This window comes from Nannobrachium achirus (genome assembly GCF_963921795.1).
Source record: "Nannobrachium achirus genome assembly, chromosome: 7".
Classification (NCBI taxonomy): domain Eukaryota; kingdom Metazoa; phylum Chordata; class Actinopteri; order Myctophiformes; family Myctophidae; genus Nannobrachium; species Nannobrachium achirus.
In genome coordinates this window covers 50,467,507-50,488,886 of record NC_137816.1, presented here as the reverse complement: position 1 = coordinate 50,488,886, position 21,380 = coordinate 50,467,507, and the positions used below count along the sequence as shown (strand labels likewise).

The 21,380-nt window shown below is 40.8% G+C and overlaps 1 protein-coding gene across 1 annotated transcript in view; it reads right to left on the bottom strand.

Annotated features, from left to right (window-relative positions):
• Positions 1-5,739: 5,739 nt before the first annotated feature.
• Positions 5,740-21,380, bottom strand: part of pcdh9 (protocadherin 9) — a gene marked incomplete at both ends in the record, with an annotated part of 305,191 nt that continues 289,550 nt past the window's right edge. The window contains one exon of the mRNA XM_080729603.1: positions 5,740-6,107. Within this exon, the coding sequence (XP_080585729.1) occupies positions 5,740-6,107 (368 nt within the window). The remainder of the gene's footprint in view (positions 6,108-21,380) is intronic.

Here is a 21,380-nt window from a genome sequence, read left to right as displayed (position 1 = left end):
GTTTAAAATTGAATTGATGCACAGGGATCTGAACAAAATAAGGGGTCATGTTACCATGCTAGACAGTCCACCTCAGGCATACACAGTAGTCAGTCATTCCGTCAGCCGTGACACCATCCAATTGGACACGTTACACAGCACAGTACTGAGGCCAGTCGATTCGGGCCCCAAAAGGAGTATGACACCGCTCACTCGCTTCCCCAGGAAGGGCCTTCGACTCCCCAGCGATTCATCCCAGGCCAGTCGATCCGGGCCCAAAGGAGTGTGGCCATGACGCCGCTCACCCCGCTTCTCCAGGAAGGGACCTTCGACTCCCCAGCGATTCATCCCAGGCCAGTCGATCCAGGCCTAAAGGAGTGTGGCTATGACGCCGCTCACCCCGCTTCCCACGGATAGGGACCATCGACTCCTCAGTTATTCACACCATAGGTCAGCTGATCGAGGTTGACTGGAGTGGGGCCTCTGATTTGCCCACACACTCCATACGTTGACCCTCAGCTCCAGACCTCCACACATGCTCCTCATACAATTCCTCTGAGGGGAAAGCAGCAGTAGTGAACAATGACGGCCATGACGCCAACAGCACTCTCCAGTCCCATGCAGTCCCAGATGGTGGCCCCTCACCATCACTCTAGGACAGAACCACACTATTAACAGTACAAGCAAATAAATGCAAACAGATCCCTTATGCATCAATCTCTCATTACCACTTTTTTTTTTTTTTTTTTTACTTAATTTCCATGCTCAAAAATGTCTTGGTCCTGCCGACTAACGCCAAATGTAGCAGGGCGGACTTTCAAAGGGAGAATAATAATAAAATTCCTACTAGACAACGCCACCTTTTTCTAGAGGGAAGGTCCTCTTTAACAATACCATATACAATGCACAGGTTCGTTAAACCAAGTATGAGCATGGAAATAAGACAAAGAATAGGTACAAAAAGGCTTTTTATTCTTTTGCCTTCAGCATTCATTTAGCATTTTAAAAGCAATACACATTTAAATACATTCTAGTCTAAAACCCATCAATAATATCCAACATACAATACCATTTCTAGGCTGTCGTCGTGACAGAGGAGGAGAAGGAGCACCAGCATGGAATAGGGGCATCATTCTTACCATTATGTACTAAGTCACCAGGCGGCCAATATGCCGACACATTTAGATAAGCCATGCCTTGCAGCTCTTGTCCTCCTCAGACACGCCAACTCACAGCAGCTAGGGGATCCCCTGAATGAAAGTCACACAGCCCTTTTAAACCCTCTGCCAATAAACCCCACCCTTAATTGAAACAAGGAGCACCTGGCTGGTGCTGCCATAGTAACCGGTCTACCTGGTTACAATTAGATGAAATTAAACTGATGTGCTGAACAGTTCAAACGAAGTCTGATCAATTCAAGCTTTTATCATTTTCAAATATGGCCTTCTTCAAAATATGCAGCTCCTGCCATTTCACTTTGCTGTATAGCTTTTGTGGAACAATATCTATTTATTTTTTTTCTGTGAGAAGAGCTCGCTTTTTCTGTGACTGATTTTCAACTGAACATTCCCTCCGTTCCACTGTGTGCATGGAGGCTTCTGCGTCTGAAAAATATTCTCAAAGCCATATGAAAGGAAATGCGATTGGGAACCTTTTTTTTCCTGGTTGTGGTGTGACACTAATTTGCTTCTCCTCACACTTCGAAGGCAATTAGCTTTGAAGCTTCTCAGAAACTATTCTTGCCCAAGTCGATAGCTAGCATGGCAAATAAGAATTTAAGCAGGTCCACTGGGGGACAGCTGATAAACATATCAAGTGGAGGATACAGTCAGAAACTGAAACCAAAAGAAATAAAGAATATAATTATTCCACCAGTTAGGATATGGGCCTGGCTCTTCATTACTGGGCAGTACCGCCATACAAATTAATTTCACAACAATTTGCCTGTGAACTGACTGTTTTTTAATCAAACTCTAAATATTATTAAAGAGAAGCATGACCAAATAAAGTATAGTTTAGAATTATGCAGGTTTTTGACCTCACAAAAAAGGATATAATGACAGGTTAATTAAGGCAGCTGTTGCCTTCTGTATTACATCTGTCCAACAGTTAGACGTAAGTTAAGTGACTTTCGGGTTGGTACGGATATGATGTTTGAAACTGTGAAATGTGCATGAGAAAACAACAGTCCACAAATGTTAATGAAATGTGTCGCTGATTTTAAGACCTCATTCTAAACCTGAAAAATGTGTTCCTCTGAGCACAGTTCTCCGCCAGGCCAGGTAGCTTATTGTGGGCCAGCAAAGTCTACTGGGTGGAAAACGTGTCAGGTGGAAAAGGGGCGTTGCATAATAATCAAAGGAGATTTTTTAATTTATTGTATGACCTATGCTTCAAGAGCTACAGGGCAAAACACGATTCTGTCATTCGTAGTGCCACCATTTTTGGGGGACATTTCTAGACAGATTTAGAGGAATATATATATATTTTTAGAGGCAGACCCCAGTTGATAAATAAGGTTGAAATGAATAGTAGGCTACATAACACATACATAACACCTACATAATGATTCAGTGATTATATATGGATTAACTGTTGTGAATTGTTTTGCATTTCTGCAGTAAATTGTTAGACTTAACTCATTTGGATTAGGCTTACACCTGCCTAGGCAGCAATTAGGTGTAGACCTGTAGGCTATATTTAGTGACCTGCTGGAAGGGAAACATTTACTTAGACACATGGCAACATTTGTTTTAATCAGTGTGTTTAAACATTTACCTGCTACCCTTGTGAGAGAAAATAATTAGGCTGTATTTATTAACCTTGATTTACTTTATTATTGGTGTTGTTGTTGTTGTTTATAATCTTCTTCAGGAAAAAAGAACCCTGCCAACTATTTCAGTGCAGTCCCTCAATGACAAGGGAAAGGTATTACTATACTATGTCATACAAGTTATACAATACAAAAAGATTGCTGTAATGTTGTTTATTTAAAAAGTCATACAGTGTCATAATAATTTGTTCTTGTTAGCCTAAACTGTTCACAGCACAGCACAGCTATTTTTGAGTTTGTGTTTGTTGCATTAAATACATGAAATGGGAGTTTTTGTATTCAATTGACATAAATTGAGAAAGGCTTGGTACGTGGTGCAAGAGTAAAAGTGAGATTTCAAAATACGTAGGTTGTGGGTTTGAATCTTGATCCATGGTAAGTCTTTATCTTTGGTCTTTGTTTGGCAAGGAGCATGGAGGCAGGCCGCCTCACAATCTCTGCTTTGCATTGCATCTGCACTGTACTACTGTGGGTCATACACAACTAGTTGCATGCACTTTTATTTTGGATACCACTTTATTTGATGTCTCACTGATTCACGGGTACAAACCGCATGTTTTCATTTCATTAAGCTAAAAATTTTAAACAATACTGAAATATCTTAAACTATTTAAAACAAGGGATAACAAAGCTACTGTCATGAAACCTTTGTTATGCTGATCGACAAAAGCGTTACACTGAATGATGGAACAACTCACATAGATATATTGGGTTGGCAGTTCTTCCTTGGCCTACTGTGAGTGTGCGTGCTAAGTTTCACAGCTATCGGCTGCTGCGTTCATGATTTGTGCCATTTTGTGCAAAATGGGCCACTCCCGCAAAGAGATAATGTATACCGATTTGTGTGAGGTCTGGACAAAATCTGTAGGAGTAATATAAAACAATTGCCTCCTATTACAGGCTGATATGAAAGTTTGTATTAGAGGTTCTTCCTTTGCCTCCAGGGAGTATGTGTGCAAAGTTTCACGCCAGATCCGTCCAACAGTGCGGGAGATTAGCTGTTCACAGACAGACGAACGGGCACACAGACAGACAGGGGCAAAAGCATATTCTCCAGCATTCGGTCCGTCTGGCCTGGTGGAGACAATAAGTAAATGTTTGCATTTCTTCTATAAATTTGACTTTATATCAACAAATGTATGACCACACAAAACAAACATACAGTAACTCCTGATATAACAAACCTGCACACTAGTTAAGCATACACATAATCAAAACATTTATTGCAGTAGCTGTATACCTGTAGAGTAACAATTAAGGATTAACTGTTTCAATATTTGTGATGTCAAACACCCTCACAACTGACAAACATACTGCAGTAAGCAAATCACTCCAGACCCACTTGACTTTTTATATAGTGACATAAATATGAAAGTGCTTTACAAAACTGAATGTCTCTCCTTAATGCACAAATTAATTATTTCTTTCTCAACAGAATGAAATATGATACAAAATCAAGTTCAGTTTAAAAGTTATATCTTTTAGCATGCTATTCCATTGTGTAATTCGCCTTCCATGCTGTAAAAAAAGAAGAAGACAGAAAACAGAAAAACTATTTGACTGTGGGAATGAGATTTCATTGTTGACTTAATATTTGCCTCTACTAGTTGGTATATTTATCCTGATTTTACATTTTCACCTGTGTGATTGTGTCTTTAAATCTGCCAAACATTCATTGCATAAGGCATTTCATAATTGGAAATGTTATTTGTAGTCAACATGTCCTTATCATCCGAATAAGCACAATTTGTATGACGAAACACCATGAAAGGCACAGTGATTAAAGTGTAGCATTAACCTGTTTCTTAAATATGGAAAACAATGGTCTGTATTATATATATATATATATATATATATATATATATATATATATATATATATATATATATATATATTAGTACTGAGGAATTTCACTCAGTTAAATCACAATTTCAATAAAATGTTTACAGTAATAAGATCAAAGTTAGATAAAACATTTAGCCATTTACAAATATATTGCTATTGAATTGTACTGAACACATTTTCAAAACCAACTTTTAGAGGAAAGCTTTCAAAGCAGTTCTATAATGTAGACATTAGCGCATTGACATCCTTCGTACAAAATGATTTTTTAAAAAGTTTGCCTGGGTTGTTGCTATACTTGAACAGAAGCAGAGATATGGACAATATCACGTGTTTAATAGGTTGACATTTTGTGATATGAACTGTAGGGCTTTTTAATAAATTAGACTTTTTATGTACTGATGACAATTTTCTGATTGTTGCCCAACTGAGAATGATTCAAAATGATTTAAAACAAATGGCCATAATGGTGATAAACATGAACACTGCTCTATTCATTGTAATTATTACAGGTACATGATATTGGTTAATTAGTTATATTTACAAACACAGAGACAATGACAGAATAAACAAGTGTCCACTAACAGTGTTATCAGAACAACACTTTCTTTAAATGTAGCTCCATTTTCTTTGATTGTGTTGATTAATATAGTCCTGAACAACTCAATAACAACCACATCACAAATATTGGTATATATTGACCAGCTACAAGTTATTTTTCATCTTCTTTTTTTGTTTTGTTTTTCTTTTTTCATTTGTGAAAGTTTGCGTTTCTCCATTGCAACATTGTTCTTCCTCTCTTTGTCCAGACAACAGATGAAATTGAACAGCCAAGGTTCATCAAAAAGATAGGAGCCTCTTGAGTCATAGTAAAGTTGAAGTAGTCGTTGAGCACACAGCATAAGCACTAGTCTAGTGGCCTACATAGTACATGTAGCAATCACACTGCAGAAGCATCGACATAAGTCGAATAAAACATAACAAGAACGGCAAGAGAAAACGGGAGGAGCTCATAATAACTGCTTCGCGTGATTGCTATGTCCAAACATACAAGGACTTCTCATAGCAAAGAAGCAAAGTTCATTTTATAGCTGTTGCTCCTTTGGGCTGTCGGGGCAGGAGGCTGGCTGGTAGGACTTAAGACTTGCCAATGGGATGTCGGCCAAGTTACCACTGTTTGTGAAGTGTCCCTCTCCACTCCCAAACTGCTTCCTGTCACCAAAATGGTCAGGCCGACCGCCCTCATTTTTCCAGGTTCTGGTCAGAGTGTGTCCATTCAGTAGTTTGTCCTTGGGTCCCCACTCCCTCTGAAAGCTGGGCACGGGAGATTTGGGCTGCTGGTATGTTGCTAAAGTCGGGGGCATCCAGCAATTGTCTGAATGTCCCAGCACTAGGCATTCTTGGGTGCACATCTCTGAAGCTTCCACGAGACCACGAGGTCCAAGGGGCCCATCTAAAAGAATCAGAGTAAAACAGAGCACAACAGATCAGCAACTATAAAAGTATCATTACATAATTACAGTATGTCTGTTTCCCACCCAAGTCAATGCAATTTTCATCCATGAATTACTTCTGGTGACTGCCAAAGAAGATCTTGGTAATAATGTAAATGTGAATCAATCGTGTGTCTCATTTGGGATGTTCGTATCTATCAATCCTAGCATGCATGCAGTACATGGTTTTGGTACGTTTGCAAGATGAGTGCATTATTGGATTATCTGTTATCCAGGCCCGGTGCGTCCAGACAGGCCAACAATGCAGGCAATGCCTGGGGCGGCAGTTAGTAGAGTTAGTAGAGTTAGTAGAATGTGTCACCCCCAAAAAACGTATAAAAACAAAATAAAACCACATTCATTTATTTGGGGGAGGGGGGAGGGAGTATTCTGAAATGAATGATGACACTTGCTTGATCTGTATTCTATCACTCGTTTATCTTTTTTCACATCACTGTTTCTCTGAGTGAATTAACCTTGTGATACTGCCTGCCTGTCTGTCTGTCTGCTGCTTTGAGCGGCTGTTAGACTGACGATGCTAGCAGCTCACCTCTCCGCTCTCCCACATTGTTGAACAGTTATTGCAAGAAAAAACTAGTCAGTCACACGCTACAAAATGCTACCAAATAAACCAACACCAGTGCTGCAGTTTAGAGTTAAAGGAGTAGTTCACCCTCAAAACTACTTTTTTTTTTCCTATCGATTACTCTTACTCTTACTTGAATTCAATAATATTTTTTAGCTTTTGTCACATTCCTAAGCCAATCATTTGAGGAGACTCTTTGCAGGCCCCATGATTACGGATGGAGACCCATCCGGGAATCAATGGGGGTACTTTTATTATAATAGGAATGCCACAAAAACTAAAAAAAATATGATTGATTTCAAGTCTCCACGGGGTGAGAAATCGATAGAAAAATTTTTCATTTTGGGGGTGAACTACTCCTTTAAGAAGGTGAGAATTGTGTGCAATCTTTTTTGTTATACTGTACACACACACACACACACACACACACACACACACACACACACACACACACACACACTGCGGCAATCAGCACTGAATAGTTCCACCATCTCCCTAAAAAAATAAACAAATAAAAACAGATAATTAACGGTTAATTGACATCCAATTATGCCACCAACAACACCACTCTTCTACTATCAGGAAATGCAATCTACTTAAAAACAAATAGCTAATGTTTCAGGTCCATTTACATTTCATTTGTTACTTTTTATTTCTTATTGATTGGTCCCTATATGTAAATGATGGGAAACGGAGCTTGTGGTGGTTTGTCCTGAACCCCTAGTAACATGTTTATTTAGTGGGGGGGAAATCTATTCGGCTAATTCAGCTTATTACATTATAGATCTAAAGTAGGTTTTAAAGTGTCTATTATTGGCTGTAACAGTCCCTTTTTAGCTCAAGGCATTATGCATAATAAATGCAGTCCTGATTGTCCCTTGCATTGCATTAGAATGGTTTTCTAACTTGCTCAGGTATAAAATTGTAAGTGGAAACCCTGTATGTCCAAAACCATTACCTTTCAGGAAATGGGGGGGAAAGAAACCTGTGTTCCAATGGTAGCAATGTACTAGTTAATACTTCTCACCGGTTAAGAATTATAAAACCCACAGACAGATACCACTTTCAGCCTGACATAATGTCATTATAGGTGAGATTTTTCAAAACACTTCAACACGCTGAGCTTGTGTATCAGCAATTTTCACTACTTTTGGGTGAAACTGTCTACAATGAAATGAATTCATGAACAGAAAAAAAGAATGATGGTCAAAATATGGAGATACAAGGTGTCTGGCCGACAGCACCAAAATTGTGGTGCTCCATAGTTAATCTATTTCCTTGGATTGCTACCTCTAGATAATCCTCTTCATGACATGGCTCATTTGATCGACACACTGTCACATCTGTCTCTGTCTCTCCTCTCCAGCCACATCTGTCTCTGTCTCTCTCTCTCCTTTCCAGCCACATTTACTCCAACTCCCCAGACCTGCTATTTTCCAATAAGCCACCAGATGCCCTCAGACTTAGGCCTAGGCCAGACGGAGCTGGATATTTCATATATCCCGGTTTTTCAGAAATCCACATAGAGAAATATCTAGGTCCACCCGACAAAGATATCTAGGTCTAAAATAATCTCCCCAGACCTCCACTAGGGGGGACAAGCAAACACACAGTAAGAGATATCCGTGTTCCATGCCTACATGGATCCAGTGAATCGGATATTTTTCAATGTCTTCACTTATTTTTCCGGTTTCAAAAATATCCAGTTCCGTGGCCGAAATATCCAGCTTCGTGTGGCTGCAAGCCCCAACTGCACAAAAAAATGTCTAGCTTCAGAAATATCCAGCTCTGTGTAGCTGGCACCTTATCCTTCCTTTCCCCATCACCTGACTGTCCCACCCATCTACACACCTGTTTCCACGTTTATCATCAGCCCTGCAGTCAACCAAGCTTCCCCATCTGCAATTAAAATTAAATCCCTTATCAAGAAACCCCAGGCTGTTTTTTTTGTTTTTTTGTAGTTTGTTTTCCAGTTCAGGTAAAAACTAATACACCATATTAAAAACCTGGCAGACTAGTAAGCAAGTCAATCATGCTTGCCAATGTGCAAGCATGTTAGACTTGCTTAAATTGACGAAATCAGACGGTTTCGTGTCCCTTTAAGACAAGTGCAACATTTTCGGAAAGAGAGATAGGCCTGCTACAAATTGACCTCATTCATAACATCTGACGGGCTCTTTTTTTTACTGGAACTCTTGCAAACCCAGATGTCCTGACTGTCTGAAATAATTCAGAAAGTCTGTCCGAAATGGCAGGGTTTCTTTTTTTCTGGCATTGGAAGGAGCATGTATTGACCTTTACACTGTACCAGCTCACTTTCTCACTTTGTTCCCTGCCAGAGTGCCACTGTTAAATTGTGTCTTGACTCTCTATGGACGGGTTTCTGGTCCACGTTACACTGATAAAACTAGATGCGTGCGCAGGGTCCGTACCAAAATTAGCCAATGAAACCAGCGCTCCCCAAAACAACAGGTTTGGGGATTGGACGGAATTGATTACATGATACAGTCAGCTGTGCATTTAGTCTCAATGTTTGTAAACAAGAAACCCGTCTATAGCTTCTGTGTTTGGATTCCTTGTTTCTGGTTACCTGTGTACCGTCTCTGGAACCCGTTCTGCCTCCCTGACCTGCGTGTTTAACCTTTGCCTGTTATTAGTGTGGTGGCCCTAACAGGGCAACCACACTATAGTACTTGTCCGACTTTATTCTTTCTTCCCATCTTTCCGGATAAACGTTATTCGTCGCGCTACTCCTCCCACAGTTTTGGCGGCACGCACTTGGGCCATATGTCAAATCGACCGGCTTCATCGGGGCTCGTCTGGTTGCATTTTGCTAAAAGACACATTTTCCCTGTATCTAGTTTAGACTTTGGATTCTCGTTCTCTCCTTATTTGAATTTTTCTTTCCTGTGTTGAACTGCTTTCCTGATTTTGACCCTTGCCTGCCTCACAATAGAGCACCGAAATCTGACGTATAATTTACGCCTTTTAACCTGGGTCAGGTTGTTATTCTCCATAGAGAAATGACTTCCATGACCAAGGGGATGAGCGAGTATTATGAATACTGTTGTTCTGCCTCTGCATTTAGGTCGTTCCTGTTGCATCTGACACAAAGACTTCTTTGTGACTCCCACCATGTGCTTGCAGATCTGCTATTTTCACTAGTTTTTGTGCGACAGTCTTTACTTTACAAAAAAGGAAAAAAAACATGCAAATTTGAAACTTGGAGATACAAGGTTTCTATGTTTTTGTCACAGTACATTTACACATACATGAAATGTTTCCTCTCTCCACTGCATTTACCCATCCTAACTATTAGGAGCAGCGGGGCCATTAATAAGGTGTTTAGGGGTTAAGTGTCTTTCTCAGGGTCACGTTGACACATGAGACTGGAGCCAGGGGAGGACAGGGGACCTTCTGTTTCCCTGACTCATTCCCTCTACCCATTTATCTATGGCCTCCCATGTAGACATCAAAGGGGGCTTGAGCCCCTGCCCTTTTATCTGTCTGTAAAAAGTGCCCTCTCCAGACCATGAATGCAGTTTTTACTATGGTGAAAGAAATGCAAATGCCCTCTTTCCATGCCATACCAGAAGGCAGCATTAAAGATAATTGCCTTGTCCAAACTCTCCTGAACTTGAATGCAGCATCTTACATTATGTTGAAAGAATTGGCCTCTCTGTAGAAATCAAGCATCGAAAATAGCCGACCTCCAAGGAGCTTGGAGGCCTGCTATTTTCGAGATTTTCACCTGCACGTCCCTGTGTGTGTGTGTGTGTGTGTGTGTGTGTGTGTGTGTGTGTGTGTGTGTGTGTGTGTGTGTGTGTGTGTGTGTGTGTGTGTGTGTGCGTGCGTGCGTGTATGCATGTGGGCACATGTATATAATTGCACTTATCTGTACACTCATAATGTGTAGGTGTGTATAATATATTAGTGGTTAGCTTTGTAAATCTACATAGCACTGCTGGACACGCCATTCTGACGTAAAATTATCCTGGCTCTGGCAAGAAATTGATTTGTTGTATTGAAAAATTAATAGGAGGCAAATGACTGCGAGCTATTGATTTTGGCTACTTTTTGTTTGCATTGATTGATACACATACTGTATGTAAGTACTTCTGAAGTGAATTAAGTAATTTAAGCTCACCCTATATTTTGATTAATTAACAAAGCATGGCATTTACTTAAAGTAGCACTAAGCGACTTTCCTCTGCTACACCGGATTTTAACCCGGACCCGGATATTTTTTTACCATTGAGCTAATAGAGCTGGCCTGCTTGCTCAGGGGATAAATTGAATCTTGACCATCAGGTCAACATTTGTGTCAGATGTTGTGTCTAAGTAAAACATGACCGATTTAAATGTCTCAATAGAAAAGCAGGGAGACAAAATACAACCGCCCCAATTATACAATTTATATTGTATTTATATTCTCTTGGACACATTTGCATTTTATTCATAAAAAAGTGACATAGTGCTGCTTTAAATTCAGCGATTATATGCGACATCATTGTTTTCCCACATTTGAATATCTGAAAAATACTTCCCATTGTGAAAAATTTTAATTAGATTGTATTCTAATTATATGTAGGCATTGTAATTGTATCATTGTCATAAATAAGAAGGGATTAAAATGAGGCCAATATATACTGGATGCAGGCCAAGTAGTGTAATTTTCTTATCGTTTTGAGTTTTTCCTGACCCAAATGTGATTACTATTATGACTGGATTAAAAAGGAAGGAAAAATGGAAAATATTTCATGCATGCGCTCAATTGCTGAGTTTTTATGACACTAGACCCCTCCAGGGTCTGTAATGTCGAGGACAACGTGAATTAATGTAATTGTCCTTCATGTCGCCTTCCGCCTTCAAGCCTCATAATCTTGAACACTGAGTTCAGGCTCAAAATGATCGGAAATCGTATTCCATGTTCCGATAGCTATACTGTACGGCCTAAGGAGAATTCCACACTGAGGATGGTGTCGGTCTCTTCTCTGCCTGTAGGGTGTGGAGTCCATACCAATAACTCGCACCCATAATGGGCTTGTGAGAAGCCTGGCGAACCCTCAAATTATTATGGCAACACGAGGAACCGTGCAGAGAAATTATATGCCGTGCCAGGGTGACAGCCAAGATGAATTCACCAAATGAGATTGTAGAGGGCAGCCAGCTTGGGAGCCTTTAAGGAGGAGACATGGAGAGCAGGGGAAAGAGGACCATACAGTACTACTACTACAGTGCTACTCAGTATACTTTACAGTACTACTGTATATTTTTAATACTAAAGAGTGAAAAGGGCACATTTCAGCATTTTAGCTTGAATAATTAAACCAATTTAAGATCTGATTTGTACATGCTGCTACCATGAAAAGGGGTCCCTAGTAGAAGAGACCTTGTAGTGCAATGAGATTTTCACCTGTATAAGGTAATGAAAAAAAAATGAAAAAAGAAGTGCAATTCAGGATTGTGAGCTGATAACAGTGAAATTACACGACTCTAATAGCTGTTTTTTCCCCCCTTTTTTATAATTATCTCATTAATCAAGGGTAATTTGTGCATTTCTATTCCTCTGGTCTGATATGCGTGACAATTTACATACAGAAATGGATAATCTGAGTCCCCAGTGGGCATTAGAGAACAATCTAAAGCAGGCATTGCTAACTGCTCTCTGTGCATGTCCCTGACAATGCCTGATTAGAATGATACATGTGGTTGACTCACTCTTTGAAACTAGCTATGCTAAAAAATACATCCTACATCGTTGTGCCTAACAGATCACACCATTAATGATTGATTATTGACGCCAATGCTGCAAACAATAAATTAACTGTATCATTCATCAGGCACACATTAGCCTACATACAGTATCTAGATAGAGTTATATGGGTTAACCCTCCTCCAGTTTTTACATGCAGGTAACATACCCACTTAAGACCTGTGCAACTGCAACCTATTTTGCAGCTCATCAACCCTGCCTTGACCCCTCACCCCAACCAGCCGATGAATAGTTAGGTTATGAATATAATTCTAATTTCCTGAAGGCAGTGACATATGACATTATCCAGCAATTGCACCTTTCCGTGCAACTGGGAACAGTACTTCATTACCATTAGCTCTAAATTACATTTCACAAAGCCTTTTGACATTGAAGATGCTATCGGTTGTTGTGTATTTCCCTGCCTTCAAGAAATAAGAGCTGTGTTTACATTGCTTTTTATTTATTTATATGACCATGTTTTGTTTTTTTCAGTCTGTCAGAGATACTGTATCATTTCACACTAGTCTAAGATTAAATGCTTACAACAACTCGGCATGCTAATCTACAGTGTTTTCACCAGGCAGATTTCAAGGAACGTAAACACACTGTATAGGTGTAGTATAAATGTGTTTAAAAACACATCATATTTTAGAGATCCTCCTAAATGTTGAGGCTTTCAGGGGAGTTTATGTCTCTTCCAGGGGAGCCGAGCTCCCCTTTGCGCCCCCATGATTTGAACCCAGCTAATCTATCTGCTCCCTGTGGATATAGTCTTTATCTTTGTTTTCTTTGACACACTGTTATGCAAGATGACTTCCACACAATTTCTTTTCTAGATTTAAGAGACAAACTCGTGATCGGAATCCCATTTCTTTTTGTTGTTGCGTGTCCTCACGAGGGCAGATTCACGCCTACGTTCATATCCCTCTGCGCTCAAGTGGTTTTAATAGACGTAAGATGATGTGTCAAAGCAGCAAGGCTGGTGAAAAAGAGAAGAGATGTTTGTCTTTTCACAAAACCATTGAGGCTCTGTGTGCAAGGATATTGTGCTGGGATATCAGGTCCAGTGAGTGTAAGAGCCCTGGAGCCCGGTTGAACTGTCTAGATCTCTACGGTAGGTCGTTTACAGTATGTGCTAAGCACTCTGCTCCACTGACCATACAGTACACCCTCTGCTCTGTTTTGGCAAATCTCTCCCCAGCTTTCCCTCCTTTCTTAACCTGTGATGAATTAGATTTTACTTTACGTTGAACACGAGGCATTTACACCATAACAATTTTTAAGGCTCAGGCTACAGACACACACACACAGACGGCTACACACACGGTCACGCTAAGGAGACAGTGTGACCACCGCTCAAAAATTCTCCATTTGTAAGAGAACAGGATTTTACTGTGTAAATGACTGGAAAATAACCATTAAGGACACCATGGCTTTGAGAGAGCCCATGGGAGCTACAGTATAATCAGACGGGCCAATGTGGTCTCAAAAAAGTAAATACAAATAAAACAATTACTCTTTGATGTTTTAAGCTAGCCTTACACCTAACAACTTTGAAAAGATTTCTCAGTCGTAATAAAATCCAGGCGAGTCGCGGCGCGCTCCCATGATTCGGTCGTTACTCAATCGTTAAGTGTGAGGTAGTGGTCCGACTCGATTTTTACCCCGACTTGAGACCCCGATTCTGTTTTACGAGAATATCAAACTGGTTTGATATTTTCACAAATCGGGGCTGAGTCTGAATGAGTACAATGACGTAACAACCAAAACAGAACGCTAGTGAGCCAAAAGCCATTCATTCCCCAAGACGCTGAGCTGCCTGCCAGACTGGTCGCCACTAGTAGCTGTTGGTCTGGCTACGACAGCCCTTTATTTTCTTTATAAATTGATATATTCCTTCCTTCCCTTTCTTTCTTTCTTTCTTTCTTTCTTTCTTTCTTTCTTTCTTTCTTTCTTTCTTTCTTATTTTCTAATTGAGCAAAAGCATTGCCATGTAGGATGATTTGTGCCGGTAATTCCATCCTTAAACGCCCTTGGATAGTTATTTGCATCCCTGGTGTTCAATACCCATATGATGCTGCTTTTGAGGAAGATTCATGTGTTAAATATCTGATGTAACCTCGTTCCTCCATTGCTCAATGTCTTTGATTCAGCGTGTGACTTACAGTACTAGATTTCCCATAAGCATGTTTTGACAGATCCCATCATGTAACATGTCTGTCAGCTGCAATGCATTAGAAACAACTGAGAATATTGTCACCCAGGAAATCGCAACATCTGAGATGACTTGATCACAGAGTGCAGGTACAAAATGGAAAATCTAAAAAAAGAAGCCCATAGTCTTTGATTATAAGAGCCTTTCAGGGAAATAATTCAATTTCCATTGATGTGGAAGCTGGTCCATTTAGTTTTTTTTTCCTATCGAGGGTATGCGTGTGACATCATCATCATACACGGAAGTTATGCGGGAATACTTAGTGGCAACAATCTACCGTATTTTCCGGACTATAAGGCGCACCGGACTATAAGGCGCACTGTCAATGAATGGTCTATTTTCGAACTGTTTTCATATATAAGGCGCACCGGACTATAAGGCGCACATAATAGACGCTACCGTTGCGTTATGCATCCAACATATGGAGCTGTGCTAAAGGCAAAGTCAATGTCAATGAACGATCCATATATAAGGCGCACTGGACTATAAGGCGCACTGTAGTTTTTTTGAGAAAATTAAAGGCTTTTAAAGGTGATACACCATGAAATTTCACTTTTCCTATTTTAAAACCTTTTTTTGGGGTCCCACTAGCACCTTCTATCCTCACAAAGTCCCATTTCTGACCGTTGTGTCTTTCTCTGGTTTTGAGAAGGCGAAGGTTAAAAGTATCCCACGGGTTCTCAAAACAGGCTATCCAGATTTGCTGCCGATTGTGACGTCATCTGCCGATTGTGACGTCATCATCAAAAAAAAATTTTTTTTCAAAAAGATTTGCCGCAGTTCAGGCCAAAGGTGGTACTGCAGCTGAAATGCTCTGAGAGCCATTCAAAAATGAGAGAGGCTCTCTATTCAGGAGTGGTAATTTAGCCTCAAACCTTTTGAAAAACGTTTTTGGGACATAAACAATATGACATAAATACTTTTTAAATGCATGGTGTATCACATTTAAGTGCGCCTTATAGTCCGGAAAATACGGTACTTTCTGGCCTTGACAGCCCATACATCCAAACTGATTGCATTAAACAACATTAAACGACGTTAAACTCACTTTGCCACTCGATTTGCCATTCACTTCTTGCATGTGCATACCCTCTATATAAAATTCCATTGTGTTTATACCATGTACCGGATATCCTGTTTCATTCTGTTGTCTACTGCAAATGTGGAAATATAAAAACAAAACACAATGACATTGACCTCAACACCAAAAGACCATAATAGCTATGCCAATGTGTCATCTCATCAACTCCGTTTTATTGTTAATAGAGAATATCAGACGGATTCATGTGTAGTTGCTTGCACAATGCTTTAGCTAAAAAAGAGCTTTTTTAATGAAACGCTACTTTTTTTGGCTAGTCCGAAATCCCCCTTTAACACTTTGGGCTGGCTATTGGTTACCATAGTAACCAGTTAACACACACACACACACACACACTCCACGTGGGGGAAACGTTAAGACGTCTGGGAACGTGTTAGGCACTCCATGTGTTAACTGTCTGGCAAGCTTGTTCTGACAATAGGTTTTTATATATAAATATTTCATGTTTTATATGGTGAGGACCAGCAATGATTGATGAGTTCATGAGGAACTCATGATTAATTAATGTGTGGTGAGTTCATCATTAATTAAGCATTGATTACAAATGTGCATGTCCAGTCCAAGTAATAATAATAATAAAAAGAAGAAGAAGAATAATGATAAGGATAACAAGGGTCTCTCAAAGTCCAGATGTAAAATCCCTGTGGCGCAAAGCCTCACATTCCAAATGCAATATTTCTGCATCATTAGTTGAGCTTTCTGGCTCAGTAGCCAACACATGTCCTGCCTTGGTTATGGGGGTTATTGTTACAGTATGATATTATGTATTTCTCATTTTAATCTTTCTGTTTCATTCTATTTATCTATGTACTATATGTGACAACACCATATTATGAGTGCAGTGACATTCATTACTCCCGCCAGTCATTAGGCTAAGTGTTGTTACTGTATGTAAGACAAATAAAACTAAATTCGGACTGCATAGAAGACCAAGAATCAGGGCAGACAAAGGGAATTGGTTATTGGTATACAGAAATCTAGTGTAAACATAATTATGCAAGATTCTCATGCATAAATGTAATCATGTGCTTATAGAAAGATGATCACCTCATTTGATATTCATACAACTTCACAGAGAAGATTGTGTGCACATCTTATGCCAGTATTTAGGCCAGGTGCTAGACATCAGGCAGAAGATAAAATAATAAAATCCTGTTTTTAAGCCACAAAAACAGACCTTTATTCCTGGCACAACATTTTAATCTTTTAGGTCTTCATTCGGCAAATATATGATATGGTTGCCTGATGAAGACCTAAAACGGTCAAAATGTTGCGCCAGTAATAAAAGTATGTTTTTGGAGCTTATTTGGGATATTTTATATTGATGAACATGAAATTATAATACTCTTTATTTTTATTTGTACTGTGCGTTGTTTGTTTTCATTCATCAATGGCCAATGTTCATGTAGGTCCATTTTGATGTCAGAACTTCCATTTACTGTACAGGCTTTAACATAACAACATATTTCTTTTATATTGAGACGGAATGGCTTCCGTAGAGTTGCTGCAGCACACACGCACGCACGCACGCACGCACGCACGCACGCACGCACGCACACACACACACACACACACACACACACACACACACACACACACACACACACACACACACACACACACACACACACACACACACACACACACACACACACACACGCACAAGCAAATAGCCAGTGGCTGGATGAATGCTCCATGCTCGCCCCAGAGTTGCTTTAAATAACATTGAGGCACAGGTGTTGAGGAATGCAAGGGATTCAGAACTGTGTCAGACAGTGCTGACTCTTGCTTACAGCATTGTGCAAAAGTGTCCAAAAAGACAGATAACGTATAGAGAAAATCATTAGATTGCCTTCTGATGGGGGAGTCATTAAGATGTGGTGTATACGGCATGGTCCGTTTCATTCTGCAGCAGCTAGTATTTGTGTGGGCCATGAGAATGTGCATTTTCACACATCAAGCCTTTCTTGCCACACACACACACACACACACACACACACACACACACACACACACACACACACACACACACACACACACACACACACACACACACACACACACACACACACACACACCTCTATCCCAGCCCTCCTACTCAGTGTCTAAGATAAGATCACTGAGGTTAGAGATGAGAGAAAACTCACACTCATTTTCAGCCAGAGGATGTTTGCGAGTATACGCACACTTTGCCTCTTCGTCTGTTGACTGCTGCTAATGAGACATGTCTGGCTAATTAATAGTGATGCACACAAGCAGTGCTGAGGTGTCAGTCCCATGCCAACAACGTGCAGCCACAGAACGGCGAGGAGGAGGCGGTGGTGGTGGAGGGAGGGAGAGTGAGAGCAAGTGAGTGCAGGGGATTTAGCGTCCATAGGGTTTGTTTATTTACACATGCTGTTAAGCGTGCCCAGCTGTTGTTATTTGGGGATGAATGAGGCTCTGTTTTTGGTCCAGCATAAAGGCTCAAAGTGCAACACGACAGTCTCCAGCTGCCACTCAAATTCCCAGGGGACGAGACTGGAGGCTTAATTCCCAATTCTCCAGTTACAACTCGGATGTCCTTTTTGCCCTGCAAACCTCCAAATTCAAGGAATAACAACCAGTAATATAACACTGCACTACAAAACAACATATTCACCAGTTGTTAAAAAAAGAAAGGAAGCCTGGCCTGTGGTGGAGCGTGATGGGGGGTAGGTATGTTCAACAAGGCGTAGAATTGTAGTGACAATGCGATACAGCTTGCACAAGTAAAACCCTAAGCCTCCGTTCATCCGTTCGTAACTCAGAGAGTGTACACAATGTACACCTGTGAGTAGGGGCGTCACAAGGGGGGGGGGGGGGAGTGGGACTGAGTTACTAGGGCCCTAGGTGGAGGGGCCTTAATTATGTTATACTTTAGCTATTGAAAAATAGCAGATCTACAAGCTCACAGCGCATCACCGAGTGCCGCATTGCAAGCTTGTAGATCTCCTATTTTTGAAAAAATCGTGAACATTTGCTGCAAATCTTTGAATATATTATGTATGTTTTAAGCAAACATTTGTAACTCAAACTTTGCTTCTGGGGGGTCCCTGGAACTCAATATTTTGAGATTGGGGTCCGTGGCCAAATACATATAATTTTTGGGGTCCTTCACGTGAAGAAACATGTAGATCTGCTATTTTTCAATAGTTAAAGCACAAACTAATGCAGTGAATCCTTGTACTACCCAGGGCCCAGAATTTGGTGCGACACCCCTGCCTGTGTGTGAGGGTGGTGGTGCACTTGAGAACAGAGCCTGTGATGTAGCATAAAGGCTATAGTTATGATAGTGAACACAGCAGAACAGAGGAGCGCGCTGGACGCGTCCTCTGGAGAATCCCCCAGTCTGGATGATGGATTCTCCCCTGGGCTCCCTTTAAGGCCAGGCACCAGCTTTCTGGAGCCTCTCACCACACCAATCCCACTGCTAGCATCAAGCCAACGGAGAAGAGACAACATGGAGGGAGGGAGGCAGGAGAAAGTAAAAGGCGTGAGCGGAGGAATGAATGGTACGGCAACGAGCAAAAGAAGAACAGAGGGGTGTTCACGCTGCGTTCCATGACTTCTGCACGTTTGAACAACATCAAAGATGCTATGGCGTGTCACTGGCTTGTCGTCGCTGTCGGGCAGAAACCCTTGTATCTCCATAGTTAATCCTTTTTGTAAATCAGGGGTCTTCAACAGGGGGTCCGGGACCCCTTACTATAGGGGGTCCTCCAAATCTTTGTGTGATAGAAACCTTTTTTTTCCTCATCTTTTATATGAACCCTAGTGTCCTTACTTTGAGAACTTAAGCCAAAAATAACAGATCTACAAGCTCACAACGCCTCGCGCTGCGAGTACACTGATAATTGTGCTGTCAAACAATGAAATTATATGGAATTTCTGAAAAGGTTGTGGGGGTACTGCTTCATCTCTCTCTCAATTAAGGGGTCCTTGGCATGAAAACGTTGAAGACCCTTTTGTAAATGAATGCACTATTTAATACTTCATTGTATGAGTGTTGCACGTAAGTAGAGAAAATAGCCGATCTACAAGCTCATAACACATGCCAGCGCTGTTTTGCCTACAGTAATTGCCCCAAAATAGCGATGCCAGGCTGAGCGTGGTTAAGTGTCTGTAGTTTATATAAATATTTAGCCAATGAAAAGTATTAACACATGCATGGGAAGCCAAGGTTTCTAACATTTCTAGCTGTTGCTGCTGCCGCCGTTCACTCACGCTTTATTTTGAAGAGCCTCGGAAGCTTCGTGCGTGTGCACGTGAGTGTCCACTGACGATTGAGGAAGAAAATCCATTTGTTTACAAACGCTCGCAAAACTAAAATCCAAACCGCGGCCGACCATCGCGGTAAAGTGTCGCCGTGAAAACAATCAGATCTCTGCTTCCCTGGCGTTCTTTTCACCTCATTCATAGATAAAGCCCTTTTTATGTTTCAGCCTAGAATGGAAATCAATGCAGCCAGGTCGTGCCATTTTCTCTCTCTCTCTGAGCTACGGGGTGACGTATGGACTAGGGTCATTCACAGGACACGCAGCATGCACGTAGAGCTGTGCAGTTAACCCCTTGTTGTCTCGTTGACAACTCCTTTTGGCAGAGTGACCCCTAGTGGCCTTATCTCGTTACTGAACGAGTTTGGCCCCTTGGGTGTTAACGACAGCAACTAAATGATAACTACACTGGATCCATTGGATTTCTTGAAACACAATGGTTGACATACAAGGTTTCCACCCGACACCGAAGATATGTTGATATACTGTTATTTACTGTTATTACAATGATGGTAGGGCTCTGCGTGTACCTGGCAATCCAGTCAAATTATCTCCACCATAGCAAATATGGCAGTTTTATTGTGTTACCGTAGTCCACCATACAGATAGATGGATGGATGGATGGATGGATGGATGGATGGATAGATAGAGAGACTTTTATCTCCCATGGGTGAAATTCAGTTTCAAACAGTTGTCAAACAGTAGCAGCACTGCAGTATGACAAAAATCACACCCACTGCGAGTGGCCTTAGGCCTTAGGCTGCTCAACAGTGCCACTTGAAGGTAGGTCACTCAACGGTATTGCAGCTGTTGAGGCCGTACTAATACACATACGTGTGGACATTGGACAGACATACACACTCGGTCAAATGTTGGAGGGGTAGGCTACCGCTCAAAAACAGGACAGATACAGATACAGATAGGGTAGGGTGATACATCTAAGTTTCAAGAAAACATTATGTATTCTTTACTGTGTAATTGTCTTTACTGTATCAACAGAACACAAGAAGTAAAGATTTGATCTCAAGTATAAATGGCAACATGGTCAAATAATCAGATAATTGAAACAGAACTGTGCATCTCACAAGCTTCCAATGTAATTTTGTTTCCATTACTTGAATGCATAGTTTTGAAATCGGTTCAGTTTACCTACAGTATACCGCATCCTAAAACTGCACATGCACAATTGCACATAAGCTCACGTTTAAACAATGGACGGGCAATTACCATTCAACTAATCAAATGCACAACATAACATTACATAACAACGCTTCCTCAAC